The 27,211-nt window shown below is 42.6% G+C and overlaps 1 protein-coding gene across 1 annotated transcript in view; it reads left to right on the plus strand.

Moving 5' to 3' along the window:
* The first annotated feature begins 20,466 nt into the window (after nucleotides 1–20,466).
* The window catches only part of sass6 (SAS-6 centriolar assembly protein), a 52,426-nt gene continuing 45,681 nt past the window's right edge, over nucleotides 20,467–27,211 (plus strand). Inside the window, exon 1 of the mRNA XM_072281659.1 lies at nucleotides 20,467–20,752. Within this exon, the coding sequence (XP_072137760.1) occupies nucleotides 20,688–20,752 (65 nt within the window). The 5' untranslated portion in view covers nucleotides 20,467–20,687. The remainder of the gene's footprint in view (nucleotides 20,753–27,211) is intronic.

The following is a 27,211-nucleotide window of genomic DNA, read 5'->3' on the forward strand; positions in this document are numbered from 1 at the left end:
ACTTGGCCTCCACTGCTGCCCGTGGCAACAAATTCCATAGATTCACCACCCTTTGACTAAAAAAATTTTTTCGCATTTCTGTTCTGAAAGGGCGCCCTTCAATCCTTAAGTCATGCCCTCTTGTACTAGACTCCCCCCATCATGGGAAACAACTTTGCCACATCCACTCTGTCCATGCCTTTTAACATTCAAAATGTTTCTATGAGGTCTCCCCTCATTCTTCTAAGCTCCAAGGAATACAGTCCAAGAGCAGACAAACAGTCCTCATATGTTAACCCTCTCATTCCCGGAATCATTCTAGTGAATCTTCTCTGTACCATCTCCAACGTCAGCACATCCTTTCTTAAATAAGGAGACCAAAACTGCCCACAGTACTCCAAGTGAGGTCTCACCAGCGCCTTATAGAGCCTCAACATCACATCCCTGCTCCTATACTCTATTCCTCTAGAAATGAATGCCAACATTGCATTCGCCTTCTTCACTACTGACTCAACCTGGAGGTTAACTTTAAGGGTATCCTGTACGAGGACTCCCAAGTCCCGTTGCATCTCAGAACTTTGAATTGTGCAGTTAAAACAGAAGGCAACAAATACTGGACTGGAAGTGTTGTGTTTGAATGCACACAGCATAAGAAACAAAATGGACAATCTTGAAATTCAGCTACAGATTGGCAAGTATGACATTGTGGCCATCTCTGAAACTTGACTAAAGGATGGCTGCCATTGGGAGTTGAATGTCGAAGGATATACGGTGTATCAGAAAGATAGGGTAGTAGGCAGAAGGGGTGGTGTGGTCCTGTGTATAAGAAATAATATTAAACCATTAGAAAGGAATGACATAGGATCGGAAGGTGTAGAGTCTCTATGGGTTGAGTTAAGAAATGGCAAGGGTAAAAGGATGCTAATGGCAGTTGTATACAGACCTCCAAACAGTAGCCGGGATGTGGATTACAAATTACAGCAGGAAATAGAAAAGGCGTGTCAGGACACTAGCAGGAAGGACAGGAGAGCAGCAATGGCTGGAGTTTCTGCGAAAAATGAAGGAAGTGCAAGACAGATATATTCCAAATAAGAAGAAATTTTTCAATGGAGAAGGACACTACCATGGCTGACAAGTGAAGTCAGAGCCAAGGTAGAAGCAAAAGAGAGGGCTTATAAGGAAGCCAAAGCTAGTGGGAAGATAGAGGATTGGGAAGCTTTTAAAAACTTGCAGAAGGAAATTAAGAAGGTCATAAGGAAGGAAAAGATGAATTATGAGAGGAAGCTGGCAACTAATATCAAAGAAGATACTAAAAGCTTTTTTAAGTATATAAAGGATAAAAGAGAGTTGAAGGTAGATACAGGACCAATAGAAAATGACATTGGAGATATTGTAATGAGAGACACAGAAATGGCAGAGGAACTGAATGTGTATTTTGCACCAGTCTTCATAGTGGAAGACATCTGCAATATACTGGATATTCTTGAGTGTTGGGGAAGTGAAGTATGTGCAGTGAAAATTACGACTGAGAAGGTGCTCAGGAAGCTTAATGGTCTGAGGGTGGATAAATCTCCTGGACCTGATGCAATGCATCCTCGGGTTCTAAAGGAAGTAGCTGGAGAGATTGCGGAGGCATTAACAATGATCTTTCAAGAATTGATAGATTCTGGCATTGTACCGGATGACTGGAAGTTTGCAAATGTTACTCCACTATTTAAGAAGGGTGGGAGGCAGCAGAAAGGAAACTATAGACCTGTTAGCCTGACATCAGTGGTTGGGAAGTTGTTGGATGAGATTACAGATACCTGGAGGCACATGACAAGATAGGCCAACGCCAGCATGGTTTCCTGAAAGGAAAATCCTACCTGACTAACCTACTGCAATTTTTTGAGGAAATTACAAGCAGGGTAGACAAAGGAGATACAGCGGATGTAGTGTACTTAGATTTTCAGAAGGCCCTTGACAAGGTGTCACACATGAGGCTGCTTAGCAAGATAAGAGCCCATGGCATTACAGTGAAGTTACTAGCATGGGTGGAGCACTGGCTGATTGGCAAAAAGCAGAGAGTGGGAATAAACGGATCCTATTCTGGCTGGCTGCCGGTTACCAGTGGAGTACCACAGGGGTCGGTGTTGGGACTGCTGCTTTTTACGATGAATGTCAATGATTTGGACTATGGGATTAATGGGTTCGTGGCTAAAATGCCAATTATGCAAAGAGAGCCCCTTAGATAGGTACATGGAACTTAGAAAAATAGAGGGCTATATGCTAGGGAAATTCTAGCCAGTTTTTAGAGTCGGTCACATGGTCGGGAAAACATTGTGGGCCAAAGGGCCTGTAATGTGCTGTTGATTCTATGTTCATTACACTATGTTCATAAGTGGAGAAGTGGGTAGTGTTGAGGAAACAGAGAGCCTGAAGAGAAGCTTAGATAGTTTAGGGGAATGGGCAAAGAAGTGGCAAATAAAATACAATGTTGGAAATTGTATGGTCATGCACTTTGGTGGAAAAAATAAATGGGCAGTCTATTACTTAGATAGGGAGAGAATTCAAAACACAGAGATGCAAAGGGACTTGGGAGACCTTGTGTAGGATACCCTAAAGGTTAACCTCAGGGTTGAGTTGGTAGTAAAGAAGGCAAATGCAATGTTGGCATTCATTACTAGAGGTATAGAATATAAGAGCAGGGGTGTGATGTTGAGGCTGTAAAGCCACTCATGAGACCACACTTGGAGTATTGTCTGCAGTTTTGGGCTCCTTATTTTAAAAAGGATATACTGATATTGGAGAGGGTTCAGAGAAGATTCACAAGAATGATTCCAGGAATGAAAGAGTTACCGTATGAGGAACGTCTGGCAGTTCTTAGGCTTTATTCCCTGGAGTTCAGGAGAATGAGGGAAGGATCTCATAGAAACATTCCGAATGTTAAAAGGTCTGAACAGATTAGATATGGCAAATTTATTTCCCATGGTAGGGGAATCTAGGACAGGAGGGCATGACTTCAGGATTGAAAGACATCCATTTAGAACAGAGATGCGGAGAAATTACTTTTGGCAGAGGGTGGTAAATCTGTGGAATTTGTTGCCATGAGCAGCTGTGAAAGCCAAGTCATTGGGTGTATTTAAGACAGAGATAGATAGGTTCTTGATCTGCCAGGGCATCAAAGGATATGGGGAGAAGGCAGGGGAATGGGAATGACTGGAAGAATTGGATCAGCACATGATTAAATGGCGGAGCAGACTCGATGGGCCAAATGGCCTACTTCTGCTCCTATATCTTATGGTCTTACAGTTACTCACCTCACTGCTATTTACGGAAGTTTGACAGATGCAAAATCGATGCTGTACTTGCCTACGTAACCAAATGATTAAAATTTGTTATTTTATTTCTGAAGTATTTTGTTCTAAATTATTGAAATTCAGTGTTTTCTGTTACTTTCTAAAAACAAATTCTTCTTTACCCTTCACTGTCTTGAATATTTTTTTCTTTGCACCTCATCTGTGCATTTATAAATAATTAAGTTTACAATTTTAACATGTAACCATATCTAAAATATGCTTGCAGAGTAATACTGAATTATGGTGCATTTCAGGAAAGTATTGCTACGTACCATCAGACCTTAAGATATAGGAGCAGAATTGGGCTATTTGGCCCATTGAGCCTTCTCTGCTATTTCATAAGAACATAAGAAATAGGAGCAGGGGTAGGCCATCCGGCCCATCGAGCCTGCCCCACCATTAAATGAGATCATGGCTGATCTGTCCGTAAACTCAGCTCCATCTACCTGCTTTTTCCCCATAACCCTTAATTCCCCATCTATGTAAAAACCTATCTAACTGCTTCTTAAATATATTTAGTGAGGAAGCCTCAGCTGCTTCCCTGGGCAGAGAATTTCACAGATTCACTACTCTCTGGGAAAAACAGTTTCTCCTCATCTCTGTCCTAAATCTTCTCCCTTAAATCTTGAGGTAATGTCCCCTAGTTCTAGTCTCACCTACCAATGGAAATAACTTTCCTACTTCTATCTTATCTATCCCTTTCAAAATTTTGTATGTTTTTATAAGATTCCCTCTCATTCTTCTGAATTCCAGAGAGTATAGTCCCAGGCGACTCAATCTCTCCTCATAGGTTAACCCCTTCATCCCTGGAATCAACCTGGTGAACCTCCTCTGCACTGCCTCCAAAGCCAGTATATCCTTCCTCAAGTATGGAGACCAAAACTGCACACAGTACTCCGGGTGCGGCCTCATCAGTATCCTATACAGTTGCAGCGTGACCTCCCTGCTCTTGAATTCAGCCCCTTTAGCAATGAAGGCCAACATTCCGTTTGCCTTCTTAATAACCTGTTGTACCTGCAAGCCAACTTTTTGCAATTCATGAACAAGCACTCCCAAGTCCTTCTGCACAACAGCATGCTGCAATCTATCACCTTTTAAATAATAATCTGCTCTTCTATTATTCCTTCCATAGTGGATGATCTCGCATTTACCAACATTGTATTCCATCTGCCAGACCTTGGCCCACTCACTTACCCTATCTATATCCCTCTGCAGACTCCCCACATCCTCTGTACAATTTGCTTTTCCACTCAGTTTAGTGTCATCAGCAAATTTTGCTACACTACACTCAGTCCCCTCTTCCAGATCATCAATGTAAATGGTAAACAGCTGCGGGCCCAGCACCGACCCCTGCGGCACCCCACTCACCACTGACTGCCAACCGGAGAAACACCCATTTATACCAACTCTCTGCCTTTTATCGGTTAACCAATCCACTATCCATGCCAATACACTTCCTCCAACTCCATGCATCCGTATCTTATTTATAAGTCTCTTGTGTGGCACCTAATCGAACACCTTTTGGAAATCCAAGTATACGACATCCACCTGTTCCCCTCTACCCACTGCACTCATTTCATCACGGTTAATACATTTCCTTCAACCCCAATCTCTTGTCTCCTCCCAGTATCCCTTCATGCCTGACCAATCAAGAATCTATCAACCTCTGACTCAAATCTTCAAAAAGACTTGGTCTCTACAGCTACCTGTGGCAACGAATTCCACCGATTCACCACTCTCTGGCTAAAAAAACTCCTCATCATCTCTATTCTAAATGGACTTCCCTCTATTCTGAGGCTGTGTCCTCTGGTCTTAGACTCCCCCACAACATTCAATAGATTTCAATGAGATCCCTTCTCATTGATCTGAATTCCAGAGAGTACAGGCCCAGAGCCATTAAACGCTCTTCGTATGATAAGACTTTCAATCCTGGACATTTACATGTCTGATATGAAGGATTGGAAAGGGCATGCACCATTCAATACTGTCAAACATCTCAAAAAGCTACACGGCATAAAACTAAAAACATAGCACTTGAAGAATTCAGGGATCAAGCAGTATTTGTGGAAGCAATAGGTGTATCTTGATGTTTTTAGTCATGACCCTGCATTAAAACAGAGAGAAAAGAGACAATATTTCCTGTATATAGCAGTAAGAAAGGTGGGACAGGGACTAGATGGAACCAGGCACCTTTTGTTTCTTGTCCAAATTCCAGTGCCCACTGGATCTTTTACCTTTAGCTTCACAATGTACTTTGCAGTGTAGTCACAACTGTGGAGATACAAGCAGCCAATTTTCACATAGCAGGAGTTCATAAGCAGCAATAAGATAATTAATTAGGTGGTGAGGGACAAGTTGGGCTCCTTACTGTCATTCTTGCTGGCTGTCTGAGATGCAAAATTACTAGGTTCAACTGGTAATGAGTAACACATATTTTCAGCACTACTTGCAGTACTCACATTATTTATTATACTTCAGTGGCATGTGCTGGAAAATCAATTCACACAATCCCAAAAATATAGCAATGACAGTTTAAAATTGATCTAATCCAAATTTCTCAGTGTCTTAGTCCCCAAGGGAAATTAATTACTTTGCTTTTTCGCATGGATTCCACTTTCCCTACCATTAATTTCCATTTTCAAATTCCACCAAACGATGTCACGTATAATGCAACACATAAAATTAGTCTGCAGTCAGATTTTCACTCTTACTGGTTTAAAAAACAATAGTCCTTCTTGACTCAGTATGAACAGGTTTTACTAACTTATGAAATTGTGTTACTTAAAGTGCCAAAATTCAGAGTATTTTTTGTATGCATTGAGAGTTCTGTATAACATTATATGATTTCAAATGCAACCTCACATGTGTGTCTGTATTGCTTTGGCCAAAAAGCTGAGTGTAAAGACAACTGCTAAACCAGAGCAACACACACAAAATGCTGGGGAGACTCAGCAGGTCAGTCGGCAATTATGAAAGGGAATAAACAGTTAATGTTTCAGGCCTAGACCCTTCTTCAGTCAGTCTGATCGGGATTGATGAAGGGTCTTGGCCCTTAATGTCATATGTTTATTCCTTTCCCACAGAAGCTGTTTGACTTGCTGAGTTCCTCCAGCATTTTGTGTGTGTTACACTGAATTTCCAGCATCTGCAGAACCTCCCGTGTTTGGTATTTCCAAACCAGCCTGCTAATTATGATCTTTGCCATGCCTCAGGATTTTGTGGAGAAAAAAAAAACCCTATCTATTTTTCCTTGAATTTCATTTTGATCTGCGATCATTTTTATGTAAGCATTTAAAAATTATGTTTTAATTACTGAAAATGTAAATCATAGAATTCCCAGAAGTGAGCTATGAAAAGAAATGTAAAAAAGTTGCAGGTTTCCCCAAAGTGCAGGCATTCATGGACTGTATTTATGTCCTTAAATGGCCTCCTTGCAATCTCATACCAGGAAGTGTTGGCTCTTGTCCTGCCAGATCTCCATCATCCCATTTAACAAAGGACATATTTCCTATAATCAGTATTCTCCATCAACCAGTTATGTCACATGCAATCTCATGAAGGCATCTTCCATCCTCTCATCTTCCCCTATTATTTTCCCCTGCCTCCAGTGACCATTGCAGTATCATTTAGTGCAAGCCTCACTGTAACTGGAAGAGCTGGTTGTGACATTTATAGCTGCTGCAATGCATACTAAAAAATGGAGAACTTGCAACCAATAATAGGGAATGCTGAGCTGAAGCCAACTGTAAGGGGACATTATAACTAAAGGAACCAGAGCATGTGGTCAGCTTGCATACTATGAGACAGCAGCATATTCGGCTCCCTCCGGATGGGCTGACATACTTTAAGGTGCTCATATTAACAGTACGTCTGCAGGAGATACATAAAGATATCTTCCACCATGATGTGTCATGAGATGATGAAGCTGTCTCCACCAAGATTACGAGGCTACACATTCCACAGATTTCTTTCTGACCAGCACTGTACTATTGACAGTATCCCTTCTGGATGCATCAAGATCTGGTACGGCAATTCAAATTTGCAGGATCGTAAGAAGCTGCAGGGAAAAGTAAACCCTGCCCACTGCATCATGGGTACATCTCACCCCATCATTGGTTGTACCTACCAGAGGCACTGGTAGATACAACGAATTACTGTAATCCTCATCACTGCCGCGGTACAGCAACACTTTGCACTAAAATGGACTCGGTGGGTATTTTTGTTCTAATTGTCTACTTTCTTGTTAAAATTATGTATGATTTACCTTTCATTAGGTTTTTCTTGTGAATGCTGCTTATTTGATGCTATGCTATGTGCTGTTGCAAATAAATTCTTCATTGCATCTGTGCATAAATGTACTTGTAATATGACAATAAACTCAACTTCAAAGACCTGCCACGATTACCCACTGCAGCAAATGCGTAACAGCACATGGAGGGGAAGGAGAAGAAGGGGGATGATGATTAGGAAAAGAAAAATGTACAGAAAACCATGACAGTAGCTCCTTTCTGGCACTGATGACAGACTGCAGTCAAACTGGCAACACTTCAACCAAAAAAATTAACACTACCATCCTCCCTTTAACTCTCACCACCTGTTCCTTCTTCTGAAAGTACAAACTATGCCACTTCAATAACTTTCTAGAGAACTTGTCCATAAAACTATCATAGCAACCAAAGAGCAATGAATGACATGCATAAACTATTCATGCCTGTACAAGACCTTAGTGTTTGTCATGGTGTTCCTGTGCTGTGCTTTCCCAGTGGTGACTACGTGATGTGTGGGAAACTGTTGAGATAGAGTGGAGCTGAGAACTTGGGAACAGCGCATGGCCTAGATTACACTCTATCACCATGGCCGGCAATAGTCCGAGTTAGCTGATAAATACACAACAGCAAGATCACTGTGGAGCTGCAGAGGAAACAAGACAAAGTGTGTCAACTTTAGCAAACACACCAACTCCATGCTTTCCAAGACTTCTGCCACTTCCCCAGGGCAATGTACCAGCAATCCTGGGATCAGGTTGGAGATCAGATTGCTGGACTGATGTGAAAATCTTATTCAACACTGGTACCCAGCAGTTGAAATTTCTGCTACAGACTCAGGTGTTCGCTAGTTTCTTGTGCTGGATCAGCAAAGCTGACTAACTATCCTGTGTTCAATCTGTTCCTGTCTCCTACCATTTCACCTTCATTAATTTGAGGCTGAAATTCAAATCTCGGGGGTGATGATCTCTTCACAACATTTTTATATGATATAACTTGACCTTTTCCGAATCCTTCTTATTAACTTAAAATATATGAATAGAAGAGCGGCGTTGACAACATTATTGAATGTATTCGATTTAAGATATTCGTCTAGTCTTGTTTTGTTCCGTTTGCTTTTTTTTTAGATTTAGTATTTAGTTTTTTTTGTGTTTTTCTTTGTATTACTTTTTTCTTTTTTATTTCTTTTTTCTCTATGATCAACGATATTAAGAGTTTGGAAATCTATTACACCTGTATTATTTGAAGTCTTTTTTGTACATGTTTAGCAACAAGAAGTTTATTCCAATCTCTCTGTATCAATATTGTTATTCAGTTTATAATTTTGGAAAAGTAATAAAAAGATTTAAAAAGAAAGAAGGGTGATCTCTTCAAAGCCACAATGTAATACTCACATCCACTCAGGAGTCTTATACACCTGGAACCAAAGATAAACATGCTGAAGGAGATCAATAGGCCAAAGAGAATATGACAACTTTTAAGCTGTAGCTTTTCCCATAATATCTCCTGAGCCAGAAGGAAACTTGGACCTTCCCAGATCAGAACTGCATCTCTCATTGCCGGGGAACTCCTTCCACTATCACCGATCCTATCCGCAACTATTCCATAATTTCCTCCAGGTAATTGCCAATTCATTGGCTACCTCAGTCCTTCTTCACCAGACTTCAGCTGAGAAAGATGATCGATAATCCTTCTTACATTTATCTGCCCCCAAAAATTTATCATCTTCTGCTGTCTACTCAGCATTGCCATACAAGGTATGATGTTCACCAACAAGTCCACCACAGACTCAATCCTATAACAGACTTTGATGGCAGGTGTGTTTACTGATATTTTTAATCTCTCCCTCTCCCATTGTAGAGTGCCCTCCTTCTTCAAATTGTCCACCATTGTCCCTGTACCAAAAAAGACCAAGGTAACATGCCTGAATGACTGGTGTCCTTGAGAGGCTGGTTAAGGATTACATCTGCAGCTTGCTACCACCCAAACTGGACCCCCTACAATTTGTTTACCGACACAACCGATCAACAGATGATGCAATAATCTATCTGAAGAAGAAGGATGCTTGTGTGGGAATGCTGTTCTTGGACTACAAATCAGCATTCAACACCATAGTTCCATCCAGGCTCAACAAGAAGTTCAGAGGCCTCGGCCTTGACACTGCCTTGAGCAGCTGGATCCTGGACTTCCTGTCAGATCGTCAGCAGGTTGTAAGAGTGGGCTCCCTCACCTCCAACTCTCTGACTCTCAATACAGGAGCCCCTCAGGGCTGTGTACTGAGTCCCCTCCTTTACTCCCTGTGTACCCATGACTGTGTCACCACCCACAGCTCCAATTTGCTAATTAAATTTGCTGACGGCATTTCATTCATTGGCCTTATCTCAAACAATAACGAGGTGGCCTACAAGAAGAAGTCATCTCTCTGACACAGTGGTGTCAAGAAAACAACCTCTCCCCTCAATGTCACAAAAACAAAGGAGCTAATCGTGGATTACAGGAGGAATGGAGATGGGCTAACCCCTATTGACATCAATGGACCTGGGGTTGAGAGGGTAAACAGCTTGAAGTTTCTCAGCATCCACATCACTGAGGACCTCACGTGGTCTGTACACACCAGCTGTGTGGTGAAAAAGGCACAACTGCACCTCTTTCACCTCAGACAGTTGAGGAAGTTTGGTATGGGCCCCCAAATCCTAAGAACTTTCTATAGGGGCACCATTGAGAGCATACTGACTGACTGCATCACTGCCTGGTATGGGAACTGTACCTCCCCTAATCGCAAGACTCTGCAGAGAGTGGTGTAGACAGCCCAGCGCATCTGTAGTTGTGAACTTCCCATGATTCAGGACATTTACAAAGACAGGTATGTAAAAAGGCCCCATAGGATCATTGAGGACCCAAGTCATCCCAACCACAATCTATTCCAGCTGCTACCATCTGGGAAACGGTACCACAGCATAAAAGCCAGAACTAACAGGCTCCGGGACAGCTTCTTCCACCAAGCCATCAGATTGATGAACTCATGCTGATTTGAGTGTACTCTATATTACATTGACTGTTCTATTTATTATAAATTATTATAAATTTCTATGATTGCATATGCCACATTTAGATGGAGACGTGACATAAAGAGTTTTACTCCTTATGGATGTGAAGGATGTAAGAAATAAAGTCAATTCAATTCAATTCAAGCAAAGTTGTATCATTGGATCAAACTTCTCCTTAGTGTTCCTCACTGGAAAACTACACCTCACTTCCAAGAAGATTTCCACTGGAGTGGAGTTAGTCTATGAATTAAATTGAAAATCCTTAACTTTTGTATCTCCACTCCAAACACAGGATTATCTCAACCTTAGTCATTAAATTATTGTGTGCTGATAAGGCTTCTATAATATGAACATCCAATGGTCAAGTTTTAAGTCAACACTGTAGTCTTCTTTGTTGTGGGAAGGCAAGAACTACAGGTATGTATACAAAATTCTGAGAGGCATAGATCAAAGTTCAAAATTCAAAATAAAATTTATCATCAGAGTACATACACATCACCACATATGTTCCTGAGATTCTTTTTCTGCGGGCAATGCTGAGTTGATAGTGAGAAATTTTTCTCCATTAAAGACCTTTAAAACCAGGCAGCATTGGTTTAAGTTGAGTGAAAAGGTTAGAAGGAACATAGCTTTTTTTTCACCCAAGGTATGCCTGGAATCTAGAATGCAGTCAGGGTAAGGACTTGAAATGGCAAGATGTTGGTGGCCATGAACCAAGTGCTGGTATAGTATAGGCGGCCCAAAGTAAAAATCAAAATCAAAGTTGTGTTTATAGACATACACACAAGTATATCTATGAACAACTACAACGAAAAACTTACTTGCAACACCATCACAGGCTCATAGCATCATATAAGGAGTATTCAGAAGAAAAGTAAAAATTAAGCACACTTTTTATAAGAACATAACTAAAGATTAACAACAAAGTAAGTTAATTTTAGTGCAAAGTGACCAAACTGATTATAGTTTTGCTGAACAGTAGTGATTGTGGGTGTGCCATTTGGTTAAAGGGAAGTAACTGTTCTTGAACCTGGTGTTGTGGGACGTCAAGCTTCTGTATCTCCTGCCTGATGGAGAGTTGCAAGAAGATGACATGGCCTGGATGGTGGGTATCATTGATGAGGTAGGAGGCATTGCCTTCTGTAGATACTGCTGATGGTAAGGAGAGATATGCCCATGATATATTGGAAAGAGTCCATTATTCTGCAAACACGAGGAATTCTGCAGATGCTGGAAATTCAAGCAACACACATCAAAGTTGCTGGTGAACGCAGCAGGCTAGGCAGCATCTTCGTTAGTCCTGACGAAGGATCTCGGCCTGAAACGTTGACTGTACCTCTTCCTAGAGATGCTGCCTGGCCTGCTGCATTCACCAGTAACCATTATTCTGCAGCTTCTTTTGTTTCCCACCAAGAAAACAAATAGATAGAATCATAAAAAAGTACAGCACAGAAACTGGCCCTTTAGCCCATCTAGTCCCAGCACTGGGACCATAGCCCTCCATACCCCTACCATCCATGGACAAGATCTGATATCTTGTCCACATTCTTTCAATTATTGCCAGCTTCTGTCAGAAACCCATGACAATTCTAAGGGCAGCTGCCAATTGCCACTTGACTGCAGGTTTCACTATAATTGAATGGAATCCAGCCTACTACTGACATGTGATAAAAACTATCATCCATTCTTTTCATTGATGTTGCCTGATTAGCTAAATATTTCCAGATTGTGTACCTCCAGCAGCTGCAATCATTTTTTGAAATAAGAACAGCAAATTCTTTAAATACTTAGTAGGCCCACTGGTATCTGCACATTGTTCCGGATGTCTACTTTACTTCCATCATTTTGTCAGAACCCACTTAGCCCTAAAGTAACATCTAGTGTTCACCAGTATGTGTGAACACCCTGACCAGTGGCCATTGGTATTCTGCAACTTGAAAGGGAGTGTCTTGATTCTACTTGATAATACCTGTGCAACTATTTGCAGCCCAAGTAAAAGTGTTGAAAGAAAAACATAATTAAAGCTTCAGAGCGGTGAAATTTCAGCAGAATGAGCTGGGATGTTTTGCTTTCATTCTCCCCGTTCTATGGAAATTGTGTGCAGAGTTTCTGCTTCTTCATATTAGGGCTTTAACATGCTGATATTAAATCAGAAAATGCTGGGCGTACTCAGAAAGTCTCAACTTTAGCATGAAACACATGAGCTAATCCAATGACCTTTTCCTCAGAACTAATGAGAGATCATTGACCTGCTTCATTAGTTCTATTTCCCTCTCTTGATCTGTTGCATACTTGCAGCATATCCTGTAACAGTTTCAGATTTCCAGCAACACTGACAAGTCCTTGATTGCTTAGATAAGGTGATGGTGAGCAGTCTTCTTCAGTAATTGCAGTTCTCTGGAGAATGCACTCTCATAAAGCATTGATAGAGAGCTCCAGGATTTAAACAACAAGGAGGGACCAGCAACATATTTCCAAAGCAGGATAGTATGAGATTTGGGGGAGAATTTGCAGGTGGTAGTGCTCCCACTGCACCTTCTGCCTTTGTCCTTCTTGATGATAAAGGTTACAGGTTTGGGAGATGCTCTTGGGGTAGCCTAGGCGAATAAGTGCAGGGTATTTTGAAGACAGTACACAATACTGTGCACCAATGGTAGATGCTTTGAGTGGACAATAGTGCGCTAATCTAGCAGAGTGTTTTGACCTGGATAGTTCTGCTCTTCTTGAGAGTTGTTAGCATGGTTTTATCCAGGCAAGTGAAGGACATTCCATTGTACACTAGATTTGTATCTGCTTGGTGGAGGAAAGGCCCTCAGGTGTTGAGAGGTGGGTTGTTTAATGTGGATACCTGGCCTCCGAGCTGCTCTTGAGTCGTGATATTTATGCAGTAGGTCCAGTTGAGCCTGTGGTCAATGGTGTTAAAGAAAAAGAGTTACTAAGATAATTGAAAAGAATATATAATATGCTATTGGTGAAAGCAGCAGGCCTGCTGTGTTCACCAGCAACTTTTATGTGTGTTGCTTGAAATTCCAGCATCTGCAGATTTCCTCGTGTTTGCGTATAATATTTTATTAGTGTTTATTCATTGCAAATTATATACAATATCCCGGAAATCAATTTTTTTGAGAGTGAGCGAGTGAGAGAGCGCAAGACAGAGAGAGAGAGAGAGCAAGAGAGAGCGACGAGAGAGAGAGCGCACCATGGCTGAGAGTTCCAAAAAAAGAAAATATAAAACGTATGTCACCCCAGACTACACTAAAGTGTACCCCTGCCTAATAGGGGTCAAAAATAATGACAGTGTTGCTCGCTGCACTGTTTGCAACAGTGACTTTTCTATTGCCCATGGTGGGTTAGGACTGTAAAAGACATCTTGAGGTGAGTTTAACAGGTGTCATTTGTTCATTAGCATAGCTAACATTATTTAAACTAGCTGTCTAGCTGCTAACGAGCTACTCTACTGCAGACATCTCATCTCCCCCGCAAATTGATGGTCTACCTCCGTGAAATGAGTTTTTGCAGGGTGGGATGTCTGGATGTACCACGGAGAGTATTCTCACTGGCTGCATCACTGTCTGGCATGGAGGGCAAATGCACAGGATCGAAAAATAAGGGGCAGAGAGTTGTAAACGTAGTCAGCCCCATCGTGGGCACCGGCCTCCATAGTATCTAGGACATCTTCAAGGAGCGACGCTTCAAAAAGGCGGCGTCCGTCATTATGGATCCTGATCACCCAGGTCGTGCCTTGTTCTCATTGCTACCATCAGGGAGGAGGAACAGGAGCCTGAAGTCATGTACTCAGTGATTCAGGAACAGCTTCTTCCCCTCTGCCATCCAATTTCTGAATGGATATTGAACCCACAAAAACTGCTTTATTTATTTTTATTTTTGCACTATTTATTTAATTTAACCATTATATATCACTTACTGTATTTACTTACCGTAATACAGCTTTCTTCTTTTGTTATGTATTGCATTGTACTGCTGCCACAATGACAACAAATGTCGCAACACATGCCGGTGATATTAAACCTGATTCTGATTAAGTAATGATAAATTAACATGTTTATATCAAATGACACCTTTGCTTTTAAAGCTCTAAAGTCTGTGTTGTGGTTTCTTTTACTTGAACCACATTAGCTATATACCCTGACATTTGACCTTTTTCTTGCACGATGATGACTCTCCCCCACCCCCCACCACCACCAGCAGCATAATGGTAGTGGGAAAACTCAGAGATGGCAATGCTGTTAAATATCAAAGATAGGTGGTTGTACTCTGAAATGCTTGGTATGATCATTGCCTGCCAACCTTATACCAGGAATGTTACTTATCAAACTATGCCAGTCTTGCTGCATGCAGGGATGGTCTGCTTTATTTGCAACTAGACAACGGGGTGACCCATTGGGGCACCCTTTGAGAGAAGGGTAGTGCAGTCTGATGTGAGCAGAATGAACATTAAATTTTCCTGAATGCTATTGGTATCACTTTGCTTTGGAAACTTAAGTAGAAAACTTCAGTTTATTAAAGAAGAACGACGTGTAGCAAAGGAAATATAGCTGCTCCTCATTTAACGAAGGACACTTTTGATGGCATCATTTCTGATTTATCTGCCACCCTTGTGCCTCTCGTTGTCATTCTGGAGACGTGCAGCCCTTTCATCCCCCGTCTCTTCAGCTCTTCTGCTGTTTGTTGTTTGTCTCTGATCCTGGAGACGTGCATGCCTCTCCTCCTCTTTCTCTTCTTCTCTCATCTTTTTTTGTCCTGACTCTTTGATCCTGGAGTCGTGCGGCCCTGGCCTCATCCGATTCTTGTTCTCTCCCTCTCCTTGCCGCTTCCTGATGACGTTTGGCGTCATCCCTTGACCATAATGACCCCCATCCCTTTCCATGCAGCATAATTAGGCTGACCATTTTTTTTACCCTAATGCTAGATAGAGGATATGAAGCAGTAACACCAAAGGGTGCTGATTACTCTTGATGATGTGGTTGGTGCTCTCCTAAATGGACGTGATATAGTCACCGCTGTCCTTTGACTGTAGCAAAGGGTTTTATGGGTGTCTCGAAGTACGTCATTACAATAAGATTTAATTATCTGTTATTGATGGGTCGCAGTTAGATCTGTCCCAATCCTGCACATTGCTGATGGTGATTAGCAGAATGTGACCCTTTGAAATAGAGCTGCCCTGCCCTTTTACTCCAGTAGGTGTCGCTGCTGAGACTGGCCGTGCGCATGCGTCGGGCTGTCGCATCCCGATTTCCATGATGGCGGATCATCTGTAAGGGTCAAAGCGAGTCTGCTGATTTTGGCGAATGAGCAATTTTATACGAATATCTAACCCTGAACTTTGCCTGCATTCTGTAAGTTAGCACATGTTAATCGATTTAGCCAAAAAAGTACCGTCATAATGCACCGTTTGCGCTAATTGGAGGTCACAAACAGACAGAGCATGAGAGTTTTAGTAGTATGCTAGACTAGATAGATAGATAAATCATAAATGTAATTAGTGATTATCCCATATCTGACCCTGCTATGAAAGGATAGTCATTGGTGAAGCAGCTGAAGGAAGTTTAACCAGGAACATTGCCCTATAAATACACTGTAGAGCAGTTTTCTTGGCGCAGCCTTGGTTGATTGATCTCCAGCAACCACAAGCAGCTTCCCTTGTGAGAGGTATGACTCCCGCTACCGGTGAGGGTTATGGCTCCCGTTACCGGTGAGGGGTATGGCTCCCACTACCGGTGAGGGGCATGGCTCCCGCTACCGGTGAGGGGCATGGCTCCCATTACCGGTGTCGAGTGACTTCAGTTATCGTGCACCTTGGTGACACACCCGGTCAAATGTCTTGATGTCAAGATCAATCACTCTCACCTCACTTTTGGAAATCAACTGTTTTCTCCATCCTTGCTGCAAGGCTGTGACGAGGTCAGAAGCATGGGGGTTGTTGAGAAGCTAAAACTGGGCATTGCTGGGTGAATAAGTACAGCTTGATAGTACTTTCGCTGAGAGTTTTGCTAATTATTGTGAGTAAACAAAACACCTAGTGAATTGGCTGACTGGATTTGTACTGCCTTTTGTGCCGAGTATATCTCTTCCACATTGTTGGTTAGCTACCAATGTGGCAATTGCAGTCAAATACTTTGACTAATGACTCTTGTTCCAGAGAACAGGGCCTTCAGTACTACAACTTGGATATTATCTAGTTCCACATCATAGAGCGTGCAGTGATGCATAAACGAAACAGCATCTTCAGCCTACCAAGTCCACGCTGACAATCAAACACCCATCTACAATAAACCTCCATTAATCCTATTTTATTTGTTCTCCCCACATTCCCATTGACTCCTCCCAGATATAACCACTTACCTATAGGCGAGAGACAAGCTACAGTAGCCAATTACCTTTACCACCAACATGTGTGGAATGTGTGTGGAAAACGTGAAGCACTCCAAGGAAATTCACAGTCTCAGGGAGAAAATGCAATCTCCATACAGACATCAGAAGTTTAGACTGAACCACAAGTATTGTAGCTGTGAAGAAAAGGCTTTACTGTACCTCTGCCCCACAACTTTAGCTCTACTCAGCGCTGTCAAAGATCAAAGTAAATTCGTTATCGAAGTACATGTATGTCACCATACACAACCCTGAGATTCATTTTCTTGCTGGCATAAATCCATCGGATAATAACCATAACAGAATCAATGAAAGACCGCAACAACTAAAGTGTTCAGCCAGTGGGCAAAAGACAACAAAATATGCAAATGCAAAAAGAAAGAAATAATAATAAGTAATTAAGCAATAAGTATCGAGAACATGAGATGAAGAGTCCTTGAAAGTGAGTCCATAGAGTTTTGGGAACATTTCAATGATGGGGCAGGTGAAGATGGGTTACGTTATCCCCTTTGGTTCAAGAGCCTGATGGCTGAGGGGTGATTACTCTTCCTGAACCCTCTGGACTTTCTCCCTGATGGCAGTAGCGAGAAGGAAGCATGTCCTGGATGGTGGTGCTTTCGTGCAAGTGTTTCATGTAAATGTGCTCAATGGAGGGGAGCGCTTCACTTGTGATGGACTGGGCTTCATCCACCACTTCATGTAGGATTTTCCATCGAAAGGCATTGGTGTTTCCATACCAGGCTGTGATGCAGCCAGTCACTATACTCTCCACTACACACCTATAGAGATTTGTCAAAGTTTTAGATGTCATGCCAAATCTTCGCTAATTCCTAAGGAAGTAGAGACGCTGTCATGCTTTCTTCGTGATCACATTTGGGTGTTGGGCCCAGGACAGGTCCTCTGAAATAATAAAACTGAGTACTTTAAACTTGCTGGCCCTCTCCACCTCTGATCCTCAGATGAGGACTGGCTCTTGGACCTTTGGTTTCATTCTCCTGAAGTCAATAAGCAGCTCCTTGGTCTTGCTGACATTGAATTGAATTGACTTTATATCTTACATCCCTCACATACATGAGTAGTAAAAATCTTTACGTTACATCTCTGACTAAATGTGCAATCTGCACCACTCTCTGCAGAATCCTGCGATTGAGGGAGGTACAGTTCCCATACCAGGCAGTGATGCAGCCAGTCAGGATGCTCTCAACTGTGCTCCTGTAGAAAGTTCTTAGGATTTGAGGGCCCATACCAAATTTCCTCAACCATCTGAGGTGAAAGAAGCACGTTGTGCCCTTTTCACCACACAGCTGGTGTGCACAAACCACATGAGGTCCTTGGTGATGTGGATGCCGAGGAACTTAAAGCTGTTTACCCTCTCGATCCTAGATCCATTGATGTCAATTGGGGTTAGTCCATCTCCATTCCTCCTGTAATTCACAATCAGATCCTTTGTTTTTGTGACATTGAGGGAGAGGTTGTTTTCTTGACACCACTGTGTCAGAGAGATGACTTCTTCCCTGTAGGTCACCTTGTTATTGTTTGAGATTAGGCCAATCATTGAGTGAGGGGTAGTTGTTATGGCACCACTCAGCCAGAATTTCATTCTTCCTCTTCTGTGCTGATTCATAACCACCTTTGATTAAACTTACGACAGAGGTGTCATCAGCAAACATGAATATCCCATTGGAGGTATGCTTATGCACAGTCATACGCGGAGTACAAGTAGAACAGGGAACTAAGCACGCAAACAACAGGAATTCTGCAGATGCTGGAAATTCAAGCAACACACATCAAAGTAAGGAAGGTCTCGGCCTGAAACGTTGACTGCACCTCTTCCTACAGATGCTGCCTGGCCTGCTGCGTTCACCAGCAACTTTGATGTGTGTTGCTGTAACTAAGCATGCAGTCTTGTGTGCACCTGTGCTGATGGAGATCACGGAGGAGATGTTGTTGCCCATCCAAACTGAATGGGATCTGCAAGTAAGGAGATCGAGGATCCAATTCCACAAGGATGTATTGCTGTCCAGATGTTCCATGCCCGAGTGAAGAGCCCATGAGATGGCATCTGCTGTTGTACCTGTTGCTCCAGTAGACAAATTGGAGCTGGTCTAAGTCACTTCTGAGGCAGGAGTTTATGTTTCATGACCAAACACTTCTTCACTGTGGATGTAAATGCCGCTGGATAATAGTGGATGCTCTTCGTGGTTTCACCCTTCTGAAGACTGCTCACCTTCATTGGGAGTTTGTGATGGTTCCTCCAAGTTTTGATGGGTAAAGTGAGCATAGAAGGCATTGAGCTCGTCTGGAAGCAAAGCCCTGCTGTCGCCTATGTCGTTTGATTTTTTAACTGTATAAGAGGTGATAGAATTCAAGCCCTGAAACAACGGTCGAGCATCTGTCACCTGTGAGATGGTTTTCCAGAGATCGTACTTAGACATCCTGTAACTTTCTTGGTGACCAGAGTTGAATGCTTCTGATCTGAGATCCTCAGAGGAATGCAGATCTCATAGTTCCTCCACGGCTTTTGACTGGGGACGACTCTGAATGACTCTCATAGAGTTATTATCATCATCATCATCAGGTGCCGTGCCCAGTTTGAGCTTTGACTGCCATGGCCCACACACTCCTGTTTCGGGTCAAGTGGATCAATTCATTGGTATTCATTTCCAGTTCTCTGGCTGCTGTCTCCATCATCATTTGTCTTTGTCTTCCTCTTGCTTTCTTCCCTTCAATCTTTCCCATAATTACTGTGCATTCTAACTCCTCTTTCCTAATCACACGTCCAATGAAGTTATGTTGCCTTTTCATGATCTCATACATTATTTCTCTTTTTGTGTTTGCTCTGTTCATGACATCCTCATTAGACATTCGTTTCATCCATGATATTCTTTCCATCCTCCTCAAAAACCACATCTCTGCTGCTTCAATTCATCTCCTCATGTTACTAGATATTGTCCAACATTCTGAGCCATATGACATAACTGGATAAACATAACATTTCAGTACTCTGAGGTGGGTTGTCAGAGTTATACAGAATGGAAAACAAGCCTCTTTACCCAACTCATCACTGCCAACCAAGATTCTAATCTATGATGGCCCATTTGCCGCTGCCTGACCCATAGATTTCTTATCCATTTACAGTACCTGCCAAATGTCTTTTAAATGTTGTCACTGTACCTGCCTCAACCATTTCATCTGGCAGCTTGTTCCATATACGTGTAGAAATTGTCCCTCAGGTCCCTTTTAAATTTCTCCCCTATCTGAAATCTCTGTTCCCTGTAGTTTTTGATTCCCTCTCAGCCATATCTTAAACTCATTAGCTTGAGAATGGCTTCCACACCGCTAGGCATCCCAGGATCTCTGTCGACACGTCTGCTGCGCTGAGCCATCCCGGTCCAGAGGGGGCAGCAGCGAGCAGCCGATGGGTCTTCTCTTGTTCCCCACAGGGGCAGGCTGATTGTTGGTAAAGTTGTGAAGGTGGCGGGAAAGTGGCCGGGAACCGGTAACCCTTAGCAACTGAGCTGGAGCGGCGGGCCTAGCTCTGCCTGTCGTGAATCCGAGCGCTGGGAGGGGCCCGAGCCTCGGAGAGCCATGCAGGAGCGCTGAGCCGCTGGGATTGTTGGCCGCGGATATCATGAGGTGAAAACGGGTGTAGGATTCCCCAGCGCACGATGGCTGAGGAGCTGTTCTGTCAAAGTGTCGCCGTACTCGTGAAGTGCAAGGACTGTGAGGACAGGTGAGGAGAGACTGCAGGTCTGGGTCGAATCCACAGGCTGGCGGGCGGCCTGTTTCCCCGCTGGTGCTGTATCTCTGGACGTAAAGTTCCCGAGCGCTCCGTAATTACCGGGGTCCATATTGGCGACTGAGAGCGGAAGGGGCGGTGTATTTGGACTGGATGAGAATTGTACGGGGCAGCTGTCCGGGGATCCCTCACCTCTCCCCTTCTCCCTCTATTTTTTCTCCTCCTTCCCTCCCTCCTACCATCTTAGACTTTACAAGCCTCGCGCTGCTGACCAGCCTGTTTTGTACTGGGATGTTTTATTTATTTAACTTGACACTTTACAGAAAGTTCCCCTGAAGTATGAAGAGGCCCGGAAAATGCTTGTAATTTCAGGGTGTTGGTTATTACCGAATCGTTGAATAAGAGAGAGATATTTTTCGGATTTTTTTGGGGGGGGGAGGAATAAACTTAAGGCTGTCCATGAATTCCCTAAAAGAGATTTATTGTGCCCCCACTTTTTAATTATGACAGATTACTTAAGACTTCAAATCAGTTGTACAATTGATCTGCAGGCCCTGTATTTTTATGTCGGCTGTACGTTCAATCCCCACTCCGGGATGTCCGGTGCAAACATCAAGATTAATATTCTAGTACAGTGTCGAGGAAATTCTTTACCCGATAGAAAAGTTCTTTTCGTGAGCATGATATCTGAAGAACGAAAAATCAGAATTCCTGATTAATCCTTCGTACAATATCGAACATTGCGAGATTTTTGTGCACAAATTACTTGACAAGCTTCCTAAGTTTTAATGATTAACTTGATTTTTTCCTTAAAATTCTTGACATTGTTCCAATGTGCTTGACGTATGCGTGTTTTTGTCTGATATAAGTTTGCCTATAAATTGCAATATGTGAATCAATTGTATTGAGTTCTCTTAAAGACCGTTTTTGTGGCGTAAGGTAGAAAACCTTTGACGATAAACCAGCTTCGTTTATCTTCTATCTAATCTTGATTAAGTAGTTAATTACTGTGCTGCCAGAATAATAATGGGTCAATGTAATGTGGTGTTTAATGGCAGAACATTGTGATAGTGCAGGAGCGAGGAAGTCTGCAATTATATTGTGCGTTGGTGAATCTGCACCTGGAGTATTGGCTTCTCTATCTACTTTAAAAACAGTGCAACAAAAAAAATCTGTTGGAAAGATTAAGGAGACTGGAGCTGTATCTCGGGAAGAATGAGAAGAGATCTAATTGTAACGTTTAATATTGTTACAAAAGATGTTTCTTGAGAAGAAGGGGACAATATTGTTTAAGAGTAAGGAATAACCCATTCAAAATTCTAAATCTGATCCTGAAATGAGAGCGTTCTTCACTCAAAGAATGATGGACCTTTGGAATTCTCCACCAGAGGCTCAGTTATTCAGTTCATTCAAAACAGAGATTAGTGCAATTCTGGAATCAAGGGTTTGGGGAACTAATATGTGAATTCTGTTTTCCTTCATTATATCCCTTCATCTATTGAAAAGGATTTTCCTTTCATTAAAATGTGTTGACTATAAAATTATGGAAAATTAGCCATGATCTTACCGAATGGCAAAGCTGTATTGAAGGGTTGGAACAACAGGAATTCTGCAGATGCTGGAAATTCAAGCAACACACATAAAAGTTGCTGGTGAACGCAGCAGGCCAGGCAACATCTCTAGGAAGAGGTGCAGTTGACGTTTCAGGGTACGAAGGGTCTCGACCTGAAACGTCGACTGTACCTCTTCCTAGAGATGCTGCCTGGCCTGCTGTGTTCATCAGCAACTTTTGTGTGTGTTGCTTGAAGGGTTGGATGTTTCTATGGTTTGTCTTTCTCTTGCATTGAACTTGTGTTTGAATACTAAACTATGATACTGGAATGCTGAAGTGCTAGCATATCAGAAGGTGCTTTTGATAGTTGAATCAATGCTGCTTTGAATAATGAATGAATAGTAAAGTAGACTTAAAGAGGAGTTGCGTCACTGCTTAGTTATGGAAGAACTCAGCCGCATCTGTAGAGGTAAAAGGTATAAATCGACATTTTAGATAGAGACATTTTGGCTCTCCTCCCTCATTTGCTTTCCTCTGCCCATCATCCTTTTCTCCCATCTGCTTTCCACCTATCAAGTTTCCTGGTGTACTACTGCTACATACTGACAATCTTTCCTGTTCATCCTAATGCAGAATCTTGATCTGAAATGATAGGTTGCTTCCACAGATACTGCATGATTAGCAGTTTGTTTTTCTTCTGGGTTCCGGCATCTGTGTTCTCTTTTGTCTTGTAGGTTCCACTTAGGTTTTGCCCTGTAATTGAATCTTGTACTTTCATCTCCTCCAAATACTTAATTTGGAAATGCTACAGTTTTTGTTCTCAGCCTTCCTCTTATTTTTTTAACAGTCCTCAATGGAAAACTTGTAGAAATACTTGGGCAATATTTGTGGAGTGGCCGTGAAGCTCTTTTGCTACCTCAACAGACGCAGAGTATTGCCAGCATTTTCTATTTTAATGCCAATTTCAACTTGAGTAATGAAAGCTCTATATGGAGTGGATATGGAGAAGGTATTTCCTGTACTAGGGGAATCCAGGCCCAGCCTCCGAATAGAAGGATGTCCCTTTAAAACAGAGCTGAGGGAAGAATTTCTTTAGGCAGAGAGTGGTGAATCTGTGGAATTCATTGCCACAGACAGATGTGGAGGCCAAGTCATTGAGTATATTTAAAGTGGAAGTTGATAAGTTCTTGATTAGTAAGGGCATCAAAGGTTCTGGGAAGAAGGCAGGGGAATAGGGTTGAGAAAGATAATAAATCAGCCATTACAGAATGGCAGAGTAGACTCAATGGGAAGAGTAGCCTAATTTGTTCCTATGTCTTGTGGATGATGGTAAAAGCCTGGTCAAAAACCAATTCAACTGCAAGTGATGAGAATTTCTAAAACAGAAACGCATAGTAAGTCAGGCAACATTTGTGGAGTAGTCATGAAGCTCTTTTTCTTCCTCAGAAGATGCAGAGTGAACTGCTGAGTATTATCATTATGTTTTAATGCCAAAATCCCGGTTATTTTGATTTATGTTTCTTGCTGTGTTTTTCCAAAGCTTTGGAAAAACAGCAATAACAACAGTTCAATAAAAACATCCAATCCATTGATTTTAACACTTTCATTGTTAATCTGATTTGTACTTATTGATAGCTGTAATGTTATTTCACAGCTGTGTAAGAAGTTGTCTTTCAAAGACCATAAGTAGATTCACCAGTGTCAGAGACTCTTGAGGATACTTTATTATCGACGACCTGGCTGGTGGAGTAGTGGCATCAACATCGGACTTCGGGATGAAAGGTCCCAGGTTCGAATCCAGCCAGCCAGCTAGCTCCCCTGCATGCTTTCCATCTGTGCTGGGTTATGAGCTGGTGATCTCTTTGGAAACTCACCTGGCAGAAGGCAATGGCAAAGCACTGCTGTAACTTGCCTCGGATGCAATTCCTCACTACGTCAGAGAGGCGTGGAGGGAAATCATCTGCAGCCAACCGGAGAAACTCTGGATGCGAGATACCTTTCCTTTCCTTATTATTGACAAGTTCATGGGAAAGAAAATATTATGTAATTACCTATACTTGTTCACCTTTCCTTTGAGGAAAGGACATTTCACTTACGACCCTCACTCAATATGAAAAATTTGATATCCTTTTTGGGGTGCCTAGGTTCAGATTTTTTGTTCAAGGGACAGTCTTTTTTCTTCTAAAAAGAGTGGTGATCATGAGTTGGAAAGCTACACAGAATGCATAAGTAAATTATGACTTTTCCATTGAAGAGCACAATTCAGACCAGGGACTCCTTATGTCAGTCCATGGTTTTCAGTAAGAAGAATGTGAACTAATATGTGAATTCTGTTTTCCTTCATTACATCCCTTCATCTATTGAACAGGGTTTTCCTTTCATTAAATTATGCTGACTATCACTAATAAAATTGATTTTTTTCCTCTCAAAATTCATTTTCTCTATTAAAATTCAATCTTTTTAACCTTGCGTATTTATAGAACAACAGCATTCTAATTACAACCTTTAATTTTATGGGGACTGTTCTTGAATCCAGAGATTTCTGAAAAATATCTCTTTAGTTCTCCTTTTAACCCTCTGGTTTTGAAGGGTATCAGGTTCAGAGGATTTGATGGCTTTTGAATCTTGTTCTGTAAGTTGCTTTGTTTTTAAAATTCTCTTCTCTTAGTTGTTTATTGATTTTGCATCATCTTCAGTGCATTCTTTTCATCTCACAATTAAGTGAATATAACCAATAATGTCCTTGCCATTTCGTTATTCTATCTATATACTACTAAAACTCTCATGCTCTGATTGTCTGTTTGTGACCTCCAATTAGCGCAAATGGTGCATTAGAACAGCAATTTTTTTTGGCTAGATCGAATTAAAATGTGCTAAGAATGCAGGCAAAGTTCAGTGTTATATATTCGTATAAAATTGCTTATTCGCTAAAAATCAACAGGCTGCCTTTCACCCGAGACCCAATCGGCCATCATGGAAATTGGGACGCGACAGCCCGACGCATACGCCCGGCCAGCCTCAGCAGCGACACCTACTGGAGCAAAAGGGCGGGGCAGCTCTATTTGGAGGGGGTCACATTCTGCTAATCACCATCAGCATGTGCAGGATTGGAACAGATCTGCCACCCATCAATAAGAGATAATTAAATCTTATTGTAATGACGTACTTCGAGACACCCATAAAACCCTTTGCTGCAGTCAAAGGACAGTGGTGACTATATCACGTCCATTTAGGAGAGTGCCAAGCACATCATCAAGAATAATCAGCATCCTTTGGTGTTACTGCTTCGTATCTTCTTTCCAGCATTAGGGTTAAAAAAAAATGCTCAGCCTAATTATGCCACATGGAAAGGGAAGGGTGACATTATGGTCAAGAGATGACGCCAAATGTCGTTGGGAAGCGGCAAGGAGAGGGAGAGGACAAGAATTGGATGAGGCCAGAGCCGCACGACTCCAGGATCAAAGAGTCAGGACAAAAAAGATGAGAGAAGAAGAGACAGAGGAGGAGAGGCATGCACGTCTCCAGGATCAGAGACAAACAACAAACAGCAGAAGAGATGAAGAGACGGGGGAATGAAAGGGCTGCACATCTTCAGAATGACAATGAGAGGCACAACGGTGGCAGAGCAACACTCGGGCAGCATCCGTGGAAATGATCAGTCAACGTTTCGGGCCGGAACCCTTCGTCAGAACTGAACAGGGAGGAGGCAGAGGCCCTATAAAGGAGGTGGGAGGAGGGTGGGAAGGAGAAGGCTGGTAGGCGCCAGGTGAAAAACCAGTAAGGGGAAAGATAAAAGGGTGGGGGAGGGGAAGCAGGGAGGGGATAGGCAGGAAAGGTGAAGAAGGAATAGGGGAAAGCACGATGGGTAGTAGAAGGAGGCGGAACCATGAGGGAGGTGATAGGCAGCTGGGGGAGGGGGCAGAGTGAAACAGGGATGAGGGAAGGGAGGGGGAGGGAATTACCGGAAGTTACAGAATTCAGTGTTTATGCCTAGGGGCTGGAGACTACCTAGACGGTATATGAGGTGTTGCTCCTCCAACCTGAGTTTAGCCTCATCCTGGCAGTAGAGGAGGCCATGTATGGACATATCTGAATGGGAATGTGAAGCGGAGTTGAAGTGGGTGGCTACTGGGAGATCCTGTCTGTTGTGGCGGACAGAGCGGAGGTGCTCGATGAAGTTGTCTCCCAGTCTGCGTCGGGTTTCACTGAAGTAGAGGAGGCCGCACCGGATGCAATAGATGACCCCAACAGACTCACAAGTGAAGTGTTGCCTCACCTGGAAGGACTGTTTGGGGCCCTGAATGGTGGCGAGGGAGGAGGTGTAGGGACAGTTGTAGCACTTACGCTTACAGGGATAAGTGCCGGGTGGGCGATCCATGGGGAGGGACGTGTGGACCAGGGAACCATGGAGGGAACGATCCCTGCGGAAAGCGGAGAGGGGTAGGGAAGGAAAGATGTGTTTAGTGGTGGGGTCCTGTTGAAGGTGGCGGAAGTTGCGGAGGTTAATATGCTAGATCCGGAGGCTGGTGGGGTGGTAGGTGAGGACAAGGGAAACTCTGTCCCTGTTGTGGTGACAGGAGGATGGAGTGAGGGCCGAAGTGCGGGAAATGGAGGAGATGTGGTTGCGGGCATCATTGATGACGGCAGAAGGGAAACCATGATCCTTCAAGAGGACATTTGAGATGTCCTGGATGGCAGATAAGCCAGAAATGATGCTATCAAAAGTGTCCTTCGTTAAACGAGGAGGAGCAATATTTGCTTTGCTACGCGTCGTTCTTCTTTAATAAGCTGAGGTTTACTACTTCAGTTTCCAAAGCAAAGCGATACCAATAGTATTCAGGAAAATTTAATGTTCATTCTGGTCACATCAGACTGCACTACCCTTCTCTCAAAGGGTGCCC

Source organism: Mobula birostris, chromosome 17 (assembly GCF_030028105.1).
Source record: "Mobula birostris isolate sMobBir1 chromosome 17, sMobBir1.hap1, whole genome shotgun sequence".
In the NCBI taxonomy this organism is placed as follows: domain Eukaryota; kingdom Metazoa; phylum Chordata; class Chondrichthyes; order Myliobatiformes; family Myliobatidae; genus Mobula; species Mobula birostris.